Source organism: Bos indicus, chromosome 12 (genome assembly GCF_029378745.1).
Source record: "Bos indicus isolate NIAB-ARS_2022 breed Sahiwal x Tharparkar chromosome 12, NIAB-ARS_B.indTharparkar_mat_pri_1.0, whole genome shotgun sequence".
Classification (NCBI taxonomy): Eukaryota; Metazoa; Chordata; class Mammalia; order Artiodactyla; family Bovidae; genus Bos; species Bos indicus.
Genome location: NC_091771.1, coordinates 78,280,965 through 78,293,480, shown reverse-complemented (window position 1 = coordinate 78,293,480; position 12,516 = coordinate 78,280,965). Strand labels below are relative to the sequence as shown.

Sequence of the window (12,516 nt, the reverse complement as noted above, 5' to 3'; positions counted from 1 at the left end):
GGAAGCCAATCTTTTGGCTAGCTGTCTGAGCTCCCCTATGTAAGCTCCTTCACAGATGCTCTCTGTTTCCATGAGCCCTGCCATGCCCCCGCACTACAGAGATCCTGCTCACTTCCAAAGGCCACCCCACACAGTATGAAAGGCAGGCCTGGAGAAGACGAAGTCAGGAAAACGAAGTCCGTCCTGTTCATCTTCGATTTCCCCACCTTTAGTGAAATACGGTACCACCGAGCAAGACCGCTCAGGATGTCTCCATGGTAAAGCTTGATGTTTAGTGAGCAGGATCACTGTATTCTAGAAGAAACAGGTATTCCAAGTACAAATTGGTATTCAGTCATGTTAAAAAAAAAAAAAAGACGTCAGACAGTGCTCCAACAATGCAGGGAACAGAAGGTACACCGTGCTCCGAGGATAAAGACAGAACATTGGGGAAAAAAAATAAAGCTTTCTTTTAGGTAGGTACATGCTGACCATCCAGGGCATACCATGGCACGACAGAAAAATGTCTTCTCAACTCGATTAAACAAATGACAAAAATGAGAATGAAGTCCCCAGCCTTGTCTATTGTAAAATTAATTTAGTGTATTAGCAATTTTTAATAAATTACATATGCACACAGAAAGAACAGAAGGGAATTGGGTTAATAATAAAGGCCAAGCTTGTGAGATGGGGTTAGTTAGGTTTTCATGGCAACTTTCCAGGCAGAAAGGAGGTGAGGGCAAGGGACTGAATCCACTGGCCATTCAGGTGCGAGTGTAGATGGCAGCGGGGGTGTGTCCTCAACTAGGGAAGGCTTGTCTTTGGTCTTTCTATAAACCACTGTGGGCAGAGTGACAAATGCTTGCTTTCTTACAAAGGAACTTCCAGGCCCAGGAAAAAGCAATTGCTGGCCTAGTTTCATGAGCCAGAAAGGTCATCTGTGAAAATTACAGGCCCATCACAGGTTCCAAAATGATCCCTCTATTATTTCCTATTTGAGAGGCCGTCAAAAACCCCAGTTTATAATAAAGGAAAAGCATTGCTTCCAAACTCTCAAACTAACACCTCCACCTCTTTCAATGCTTTTCTACCACACACACACACAACCACACACACAACCACACACACACACACACAACCACACACACACACACACACACACACACACTGATCCTCTCTCCTTACTATTTGGTTTACGTTGCACTCGGCAGTGATTTCTAACTACTACTCTTCAATAGCCTGAAGTCTTTGCACTTGGTCCCTAGCAGCAAGCTCACGCAATTCCTAGGACCATTTCCATGTTTACATCAACAGTATCTGCCTAGGAGCTAGCTAACCTTCCACACCGGCTCTCGAGTATACCCTTAGATCGGATAATCCATGTCAACTGCTATGAGATTTTAATCCTCCCTACTTTCAAATGTAAAACCACCCCAAGATGTATCAGGGTAATCTGAGCTAGCACCCACACCAAGATGCCAAGGAGCTGTCTTCTACCAGAGGTTATAACTAAACACCAGAGGCCAAGAAGGTTGCCAAAGGCTGTTTTCAGGCTAAGCTGTGATGTCTGCATTGTTTAGTCCGTCCATACGGAAACGATCCTGAACAAATCAGGGTCTCTTTGATTTTTAAAGCTTTTAGGAAAAGAAGATTTTCTCATTCTACCCCAGGTTCCGCCAGGGTTTTAACTGCTTTCATGGGAAAAGAAAAAAAAAAAGTTCCCCATGTTGGAGGGTTCGTCTATGTTTACTGGAGTGATGTGTGTGAATTTTATGAAGCAAGACCTTTTTTTTGTTTCCACAAGATTCAACTCACCTCCTCTCAGATACATCTATGACATATAAATCAGCATTTGCAACTTCCATGCATAGAGGAAATACTCAAAATCCCTAAGTTTCCCAGGAAACAGTAATAGTCCTTTTCCAAGTATGTGTCCAAACAGGTGGAAATCAGGCCACTTTTGATCTTTGATGTCTAAGATACTAGGCCAAATCATGGGTATTTTTGCTTTTCATGATGATGATGATTTCTTTATTTTTAAAAAGGCTGCCACATTAAGTGGCATGCTTATTTTGATCCAAAAGTCATGGCTTCAATTTAAAAACCAGCAACCGGTGCGAGAGGTATACACAGTGTAACGATTTCCCTGCGTTACATTTCACTGAACTAAACAGAGACAGACGGAACTAGACTCACAAGGAAAACACGGCACCTGTGAACTCTTTACACGTCACCAGAGTCCAGTTCTTGAGTCGCTTCTTTCTTGCAGAAGCTCATCCTCTAGCACCTTTCCTTCCATACATTCTTGTGAGCTTGGCTAACACGGCTGACTGCAAAACTCATCTGAGAGCTATTGGCAATGGTTTAGTTCAAAATGTCCACCTCTTCCAGGTTAAAAGAAACGTACTCTACTGCAGAGGTTGTGCTGAAAGATTCTTCTGCAGTTTGATTTGTAAAATCTGCAGCAAGAGAGTTGACCCTTGAACAATGCTGCAGGGGCCAGGGGTGCAGACCCTCTGAACAGTAGAAAATTCACATGTAACTTGGAATTGGCCCTCTGTGTTATATATGTACACTTTCGCATCTGCGGATTCAACCAACTTTGGATTGGGTAGTGCAGTATTATTTACTACGGAAAAAATATCCAAGTGTAAATGGACCTGCATTATTCAAATCCATGTTGTTCTTCTAAAGTCAACTGGAGCTTCATCCCCGGGAAACTAGAGGAAAGCCAGCCTTACAGTCATTAAGCTCTTCAAAGGATGGATGTTTATACAGTACAAAGGAGAAGATGGAGAACAAAAGAGCCTTTCTTGGGGAAGCAACTCAGAGAGCTCTTTAAATTCTGGTTAATAAAAATAAGGACTCAGACAAAGAAGAGTGATCGAAACAGAAGCAAATAAACTCAAACCTAATAAGGAGGAGGACCCCAAGTTTCTTAATTTAAGGCTGGGCCTACCTGTAGTCCAGTTACTCACTAACGCCTTCAATTGCACCAAATCCATGAATATTCATTGGAAGGGCTGATGCTGAAGCTCCAATAGCTTGGCCTCCTGATGTGAAGAGCCAACTCAATGGAAAAGACCCTGATGCTGGGAAAGGTTGAGAGCAAGACGGGAAGGCAGTGACAGAGGATGAGATGGTTGGATGGTACCACCAACTCAATGGACATGAGTGTGAGCAAACCGAGGGAGATAATGAAGGACAGGGAAGCCCGGCGTGCTGCAGTCCATGGGGTCACAAAGAGTCGGACACAACTGAGCGACTGAACAACAGCAACATACTGTGCTGAAGTAGGAATAGCATTTTAAGTGGAAAAAGTTGACTAAAAACATAGGCACACCGGTTAAAGACAGGAAAAAGGGAAGCTGATATGCATGTTCACCAGTTTTAACAAAATTAAAAATGGCATCTTAATATTTTAATTGTCTCTTCTTTTAGAAACTGCTTGACAACACAGTCAAACTGATTTGAGAGCTAAGATGCAAGTGGGCTTTCTGATTCAACTGTGGACAGGCTGGGTTTCGTATACTTGGTGGAAATTTCAAGAGGCTCATGTTATATTTTGGTTTTACAAAAAAAAAAAAAAAAAAATCACATTGCTTGGTTTGAATCTTCAAAGCGGTTCTGAAGACTCAAGTGGGAATTACTCACATTGTAAGTGCAGGCCACAGCAGCACAACTTGGTGAGATAAATCCGTGAGAAGTTTCCAAATGAGTCACACACGCAGGGAAGAATCTGGCCAACAGACGTTCTTTAATTAAATGCCTGTCTAATAAAATGTCGTCAATGGCATACAGATGACTGGTAAAGGAGCCGGGGCAACCGGTAGTTGAGTTCTGGAACTCATTAAGTGCATTTCTTTATGCTAAGAGCATTTCTTGCATTTTTATCTTGCCCTGAATGAGCAACAACAAAGTATCTACTGCAAAAGGGTCTATAATTTACATATTTTGAAATATTACCGAGCAAAAGATATTAATGCAGGGAGGCCATTGGAGTAGCCCTGAGTGGCTTGAACATTCCTGCTTCTATATCTGGCTTGTTTTCCATCCAAGGCCTTAAGAAGACATCATTGCATACAGCAGCCACAACTTGAAGACCTGGCTTCCTTGCTGGTGCAGGCAACCCCCTCCACTAGCTACTGCCTTAGAAAAACTGGTGGACAGGTCTTGGGAAACCCTTTGGAAATTTGAAAGAATTCACTGTTTGTCATCTCTGCTGCCCATTCTGTTTATACTCAGGCCCATCTCTGACCTCCCTGCACTCAGTTCAACTTCATGGATGTGCCTGCCCTTCACAGACCACACAGGGAGATTGCAAAGGCCAGGGAAGGGCTTGGGGACCAGTCTCACTACAGGCAGGGAGCATGGAAGGTGGGAGGGTGGAGGCTGTTGGCTTTCCCGGACAACCTCACCTCAGTGAACTGGCTCTACCGCCCGGCTCACAGAACGCTTAGGCTGACTCCCCCCGCAGTGCAGGCAAGCTCTCCCAGAGGAACAAGTTAATATTCTGAGCACTTCAGAACATGTGACTTTTGAACAAACTATACCCCACACCTGTGCCCCTCTTTTCCTCTAAGCACCATGAACCACAGCAAAATTTCCACTCTCACAAAGACTGGCGGAGAAGCAGAAACTGGGTTGTTTGGCTGGTACAAAACCAACCTGAGAAAAACTCTCCCAGTGACCCTAAAAGTGGGAAATCTTGTCAACACAGAACTGCGTACACCACTGTTGATCAGTTGCTTTTGAAAACACTTTAGATAAAAGCCTACTTCTTCTAGGCCAAAGCACAACAAGATAATCAGTGGGATATGTTTTGCTCTGGGATTTACATCTGATGATTCACATTCTAAGCCGGGTAAGTTCAAACCTTTTGCTCCTCCATATTTCATGATCAGACTGCTATATGATTAGAGGTAAAAACAAAACTCATTTGGGCAAACCACCTTCACAAATAAACCACAGATTCCAAATGTGACTCTGTTTAACTCACATTTGACTACTTTTTATATAGCAAGTTGACATCTTTTTCTAAGTTCAAAACAGGAAAAGCAAAATTGGGATATAAACTGCAAAAACCCCACAAAATAAAAAGCAGAAGTTCATCTTACCTAGTATGGACTCAACAACCTAAGGCTACCTGATTCCTAGTCTTCATGATTTTAATTATTAATCCACACAAGAATGTCAAAAAATAAAATATTGAATCCAAAAGTTCCTAGTACATTAAGATACCACAAAGAGTAACACACTGAAGTCTAGAGGCCAAGGCTCTGGTTTTAGCTTTGTCATGCAATAGCTGTAGGACAACATGAAGTCTCTTACCTTCATCAGAACAAGGTTTCTTAACAATAAATGAAGGTTTAACTTAGGTGACCTCTAAGGTCCCTTCTGGTTTTAAAATTCTGCGACTCTGTTAAATATGTAAATCTAAAGCAAGACATGAAGAGACTACTTCAATGAACATCTTTCAAGCTTTCCAGTAATCAATTTGATTCATCAATCATGCACTGAATCAAATGACTAGGAAGATGAAGCCAAAGTGTGTATAAAAATGGATTAAGTTTTCAGAATCTTTAAAACCAATGTCTTGACATTCATGTGGACAGTCACATGTGAACCACAGGGTCTGTCAATATTTTTGCTTGTTCAACGCTGCTGCCAAATTCTACTCAGTTTCCTAAACACGCTTAGTTAGCTTTTCCTCATGACAAAGCCACATGATGAGTTTTTATAAGGCCACTGGCAAGGTGGCACCCCAGGGATGGATCACTGTTACAACTCTTTCCAACAGTTTTGTAGTTACTTAGGATCTATAATTTTTGTTCTACAATTTATCTTTTTTTTTTTTTTTTTAAAAAGTACCAAAGACTGAAAAGTACCAAAGAGCAGGCAAAGTACCAAAATACCCAAAAACATTTCATTTGTAATGCTTTTCTTATTCGGCAAGCAAGCCAACATTTCAGCTAACCCTCTCATCACATTCCACTAGGTTCTAGAAGGCAATAGCATCTGGCCGAGAGATGACCCTGGCTGCCTAGCAGAGCCATCTGGGGAGCCCAAGAGGCACTCCAGACCCATTATATCTCAATTTCTAAGGTCAGGGCTCAGGCAGCAACCATTTTAAAAATGTCTCAGGTGATTCCAAAGTGCCGCTAAGGCTGAGAAGCAATGCAAGTTCAAACCACCTTCCATCTGAAATGCAGAATACTCGGTGGAAGGCACTGGTACAGGCGGGACGATTTAAAAAGAAACCAAACCTCTCAATACTTCCGCTTTCTTTTTTTTCCTGCACAGAGAAACAGCCCAAAGTCACTGATCCGGGGAGAAGACACTGTTCCTGAGAGTGTGAATGTTAAGAATATGCATAAAAATCAACCAAAGGCCATGAGACTGGGAAACAGTCCTTCTCAGCCGAGTGCACTATTCAAAGGCAGACACCGAGTTTGCTAACTTCTTGGTGACGATAGCATGCACCCTTCGAGATCTTACTTTCTCCTGTGTCATCACTCCAAAGCATCTCTGTGCTTCACCAAGAGGTTCTGACAGCCAGTTACAGCTTCTTCAAGCATCACTAACATTTGCCCAAACCAAACCAGCAATCCCACGCCAATTATAGTTCATGAGGATTTATATCATTTCATCGGAAGTCTGCAAAGGAGAGAAAGAATTCCACAAGCTTCTGATTTAAATATTGATTAGTCTTCACTAAGATTTCAATCACGCTTCACCTCAGCAAGCAACCAACTTACACTGGGCCTTGAATTTTGTCAATTCCTCACTTTATGAGGCATAGCAAAGCAGTCCTTCTTTTAAAGAAGGGGTTCAAAGTAAAGCCTGCACCCTTCCTGGGACCTCAGTGACACTTTAGTCCCAACACTCAACCAAATGGGAGAATGATCTGTGTACATGATTGAACATACGTAGAAAATTTCCATGTAAATAAGACACACTAAACACAGGATCAGATTCATAATAGTATTTCTTCCTCACCTTCAACCAGAAAGAGAAACAAGCTCTTGGTATAATCAGAGAAACTTGTCATGATACGTTTAGTTGTTAGTCTGAAAGATTTGAGAAGTCAGGCATGGCCTATCCAAACCCGTCTGCCCAAAACTCCCTGTGACAAATGTCAATTACAAATTAACAAGCCGCTAGGACTCATCCTCCCCAGGGAAACCCTGGACTCCAGGTTTCCAACCTTTGGGGACTGGTCCTCTTGTCTCCTCATTCATCCTCCTCTCTCTCCTGGTTCAGAGGCAGGCCACCCAAGGACTTCTTTGTCCTCACCCTGGAGGGGGAGCTCAGCACGGCTGGGTTGCCAAACACCAGGGGCTGGCTCAGAGGGTTCACCATTTCAGAATCTGAATCGCTGGATTCACTTCCACTGCTGGTGGAGCCCTCGGTCATTTGCAGAGGTGCCTTGCCAGTGGTACCCACTGACCGCGCCATCCTTGAGGCTGGACCCATGAGAGGTGTACCATTAGCTAGCATTCTACCTCCTGAACCAGCCAGGCCTCCCTTTCCAAGGCCATCAGGCATATCCATTGCCTCCGAGGTTGAGGCTACCTGGCTAAGAATGAGTGGATCTGTCTCTGACTTGTTATATCTCAGATTCTTTAAGTATGGCCTTTGTGAGCTGGGGGAACCGTTTTCATAATGGGGCTCCTGGCTTGGGAAACTCGCTCCTCCCACACCTCTCTCTCTGTGGTCATGTGTGTTTTCAGAAACATAGCCTTGAGACCCGGTCCTGTCCCAGCTCAGACTTGGACTTGAACTCCTGCTGCTGGGAGACAAGGGAGTGGCCAGGGGACTGTGACCGCCTGAACCTCTGAACATCTCGTCTATCAGAGAGCTGTGTCGTGGGAGTCTGGGGCTCCCACTCAGATCGAAGCTGAGGTCTGCTGAGTCATCGTCAAGGAATTCTCTGGAAGGGGGCCGGGAGGACTTGGCAGGGTGAGGGGCAGCCCGGGGCCTAGCCTCTATTCGCCTCTCATCATCCCTGGATGGCAGATAAACGCCACTGGTCACGTCAGCCTCATAGTTGTCATTTGTTTGGGACCGGGACGCGTGCTCCCTGAGCAGGTCGGATTCACTGTCTACGTCACTGCAGTCAATGAAAGGAATGGACGCGCTGCTGCCTCGGGCAGCCTCGGATGCTGGACCTGTGCTTGGCTGCGGGGGCCGCGGCCTACTCTGCTGGGGCCTGTCCTTAACGAGCTCCTCGTCTTCCTCCGCCGCCGCCCCGCTGGCCCCGTCTCCCTTCGCGCTCCCGGCCGGGCTCCTGGACGGGCCGGGGCCGCGCTGCCGCTCAGCGTCCTCGGCCGACGCCGCGGTCAGGTCCCCGCCCTGCGGGCAGCTCTGGCCGCCCGGGGGTTCAGAGCCTTCTCCGAGGGTCAGGCTGACACTCTGCTGAGCCTGGGGGAAGAAGCGGGGTGGGGGTGGGGGGAGATAGAAAAGGGAGCCGTTAGACCCCAGCGCAAAGAGAGAGCAGGCAAGACGCGGCGTCTAACGAATAGCAGAGCCTTGCGCACCAAGTGGCCAAGGAATGCTTGGGAAAGCCTACCCTCCGGTCCTGGAACAAAGCGCCCTGGCACTAAGCGGGCCCTCCCAGGGGTGTCTCGCCAGGTTCCAGAATGTTCTTTCAGGGTCCCCGGCAGCCCAAGCGAGGCAGGGCCGCAGCATTCTAGGACCCGGGGTCTCCCGAGTTTTCTTTGGAACAAGAGCGCCCTTCCCGCCCACAGGGGGCTTCCCGAGGTGGTGTGGGGGCAGGGGGAAGAGGAAAAGGCACCCGCCCAGGGGCCCCCAAAGCCAGTTGACACGGATTTCAGACAAATGACAGAAACCATCTTTGTTTCAATGCCCAAGGGCAGGAATGAGCTGGTCACGGCTCTCTTTGGAGTCACACAATGAAATCGCCTTCGTGTGCTTCCCCAACAAAGATCTTATTCTCCTGTAGAGAAAACCCTGAGAGCACATCCAGAGACCAGCTCGGGGCAAATGAGCTCTGGCCACCCTCAGAGCAAGAGTGATAATGGGTTCGGCTGCCAACTGTGGGCGCTGCGGTGTAACGCGAGCCCTGGGAACTGGCCGCCTGGTCCTCTGCCAGAGCGAGGTTCTGACCTTGGCACCGAAGGGGAGCTACACCCATCCCTCGAGAACTAGGTTCCTGACACCCGGCCACAGCTGGAGGAGGAGGGTGGGCTTGGCTCTGGGGGGCCCCACCAGCCCTATGCTGAGCTCAGGCCAACAGAGAAACATCCTCGGGAGCAAGGGCGTGGGAGGGAGAGGGGCAGGGATACAGGCCGGGGTCTCGGAGCCCAGGCTTCCGAGCTGAGGAGTGCAGAGCCTGAGGCTTGCCGGGGTCAGAGCACAGAGCTCGACTCCCCAGAAAACACCCCTGAAGGGTGAAGGACGAAGACCTCAAAAGCAGACCCGGTCCTCAGCAGAGGACGTCTGGTGGCAAACAGCTATGAGAGCGGCTGACACCATCACTGACTTGTTTCGGCACTTCTGAATTTGGCTCTGACGGCTGTGTAGCAAGGCTTCTGATGGAATGGATCTTGCTGTGTTTCCTGGGAGAAATCACACAAGACAGACCAAATTAGATGACGTGGTTTTTTTTGTTGCTATTGATTAAAAAAAAACAAACAGCACTAGGTACTCACTCAATAGGGAAGGCACCTAAAGTAGCCTGGATAAATGATCCCTGGAAACAGACGCCGCCACCCCTTCTATAACACCCGTAGGATCCAGGGGTTGCTTCAACCTTGAGCTAGTTCTCGGTGTCCCTAGCTTCTGCTGGATTGGTCCAGCTGGTTGGGAGCACCAGCTACTGAACGCTCACTCTCTAGTTGTGGGAAATGTCGCCGGGAGGGAGAAGGTAGCTGCACTCACAAAAGCTCTGAATTGCAAGCGATGGTGTGACTATACGAAATCAATTTGCGTGCTCTGGGTAATGATTTTGTAGATCAGTTCTGTAATAGAGGCCACTGGCACTAATCGGCTGACTCCTTCGCAGCTCTCGGTTCGGAGAAAAGGCCCTGCCCCAGGAATGAATTTATAGACTCCACAGTAGAAGAAGCTGGATTTCAGTGCCACCAACACCTCCCCTTTAATCTTTTCTTTCCCTTAGTGAGTTGGGCCCCACCTTCCCAGGGAGCACGCATTAGCAACCTTTAAGGCACTCACACACATGTGCTAAGCCACTCAGTTGTGCCCGACTCTGCGACCCCATGGACTGTAGCATGCTAGGCTCCTCTGTCCATGGGATTCTCCAGGCAAGAATACTGGAGTGGGTTGTCATTTCCTTCTCCAGGGGATCTTCCCAATGCAGGGATCGAACCCAAGTCTCTCATGTCTCCTGCATTGGCAGGCGGGTTCTTTACCACTAGTGCCACCTGGGAAGCCCATTCACACACATGAAACTGTAGAGAGATTAAATTCCAATGTCTAGCCAGCTTTTCTTTAAAATACTCCAAAGTAACACACCAAAGCTCTGGAGCACCCACATTCTGAGTCGGAGAGAGCAGGGCCCCTTCTCATATGATCCCCAAAAGACTAATTTAAATCATCTGAAAAAATGATGGGGTTTGTTACATCTAGATAACCTTCTGAACCTTACGTCTCTGGATACGGGGAGGTAGAAACAAGCCCAGTTCTGAATCACGACAATATACAAGGATGGTCACGGCAGTGTGTTTGTTTCAGCAAAGCAAAACACCCAACAACCCGAATGTTTGTCAACAGGGAATCAGAAAAATTAAAAATAATACTTTCCGGATACCATAAAATGATGAACCTAGATCTCAAACTCAGGGTAGGGTTTAAGAAGTAAGATGCACAATTATGTACAACGTAATACTGCTTATTCAAATGAAAAAGGACATCCCCAGGGAAATTCTGCCTGTTCTCTTGGGTGCTCCAATATTTCTATTAGAAGTAACGTGAATCAGGTACTTTGCCTCTGGGGAGAGGAGGAGGGGCATAACGAAGGCTGTTGCTTAAAGGGGGTTTTTCACTGCATCCCTAACCACAATAGCTACGAATAAAAGAAGAAATAAAACCCCAGGAACAAAATATTAAAAATGTTACTAGCTAATTCTAAGTAGTAGGAACATGCATGCTTGCTGTATTCTCTGTGCTTTATTATACTTTTTAAATGTGTTCAAGTGAAAAAAGAAAAACATTAAAACAAACACTTGTAATTCTCCAGGTAGGAACACCAGAGTAGGTAGCCATTCCCTTTCTCCAGGAGATCTTTCAGATCCAGGAATTGAACCTGGGTCTCCTGCATCGCAGGCAGATTCTTTACTGTCTGAGCCACCAGGGAAGCTCTGTTACTAAACAGTCCTTGGTGAACCAACATGTCATCCCTTAACCCTTTTCTTTTAGTCCCTCTAGGCAGAACAATGCTGAAGGGCAATGGGCTCTGGAGCTGGGTGACCTGGGCGAGTTACTCAGCATCTCTGAGCTAATGTGTCCCAGTCTTTAAAAAGGGAAGAAAATAGCACTGACCTGGCAGAGATGGCATAAAGACTCCTTAAGTTCATATATCTAGGGAACTTGGGACAAGGTCTGGCATATGACAAGAGCTACCAGCATTTGCTAACAACAAATTGTTTCTCTTCAATCAAACTTCATCGAGTTAAAAAGTGTATAGAACTCTACTCAGTACAGTACTCTGTAATGACCTGCAATGTAGATTCTATGGGAGTAGGATACAAAAAGAGGAGATATATGTATAACTGATTCATTTTGCTGTACACATCAGAAACTAACATTGTAAACAATGATACTCCAATAAAAATTAATTAAATAAATAAATAAAACTAAAGAAAAGGGGTTGCAACTTTTCCAATTAAAAAAGATTTCATAGAAATACTGTCAGTTCAAATCCCCGAATATCTAAGGACTCAAGGGTGAGTAGGTTTTCACAGCACTGTATCCCCTCTGTAAGCTGCTGTTCCTCCTCCATCCCTGTCCCCTGCCCCCTTCCTCTCACCTCGGAATGAGGGTCTGCAGCTGTTCTTAACACTGAACAGGCAGGGCCGACCTGTGGCCCACCCACCCGTCACCCACCGAGAATGATTTCCCTCAAACAGAAGCAGCACTGACGTTTCTCTTACCTTTCAAACTGCACTTTCTTATGTCCGCCTTCTTTAACATAGTCGAGAACCTGCTTCTGAGTCCGACCACTACAACGAAGACCGCGGGTGGGAAGGGAGAAGACGGCAAGGCGTTCTCAGGTCACACTCAGCCCAGCCCTCCGCCCTCTTTGCCTCCCCTCCTCCCGTAAGCAGTCCCAGGAGAACCTGTCCTTTGCTGTCCCTTCTCCGTCTTGATATTTCCCTTATCAATATATAACAGAAAAAAGGTCCAACCACCCAATAATCCTGTGTTTGGTTATGGAGCAACCATCCCAAGAGCCTGTATACTTCACGAAAGCGGGACAGTTCTAGTCACCACACACGCCAATGCCTAGGATGGAATCTGACACGCAGCAGACTCTCAAGGATTTATTGAAAGACT

At 46.3% G+C, this 12,516-nt stretch overlaps 1 protein-coding gene across 3 annotated transcripts in view; it reads right to left on the bottom strand.

Annotated features, from left to right (window-relative positions):
- Positions 1-12,516, bottom strand: part of FARP1 (FERM, ARH/RhoGEF and pleckstrin domain protein 1) — a 306,924-nt gene that overhangs the window by 46,157 nt on the left and 248,251 nt on the right. For all 3 annotated transcript variants that reach the window (XM_070800413.1, XM_070800410.1, XM_070800414.1), the window contains 3 exons: positions 12,114-12,182; positions 9,485-9,560; positions 8,151-8,403 (listed from right to left, as the gene is read on the bottom strand). In XM_070800413.1, coding sequence (XP_070656514.1) covers positions 8,151-8,403; positions 9,485-9,560; positions 12,114-12,182 — 398 coding nt within the window. The remainder of the gene's footprint in view (positions 1-8,150; positions 8,404-9,484; positions 9,561-12,113; positions 12,183-12,516) is intronic.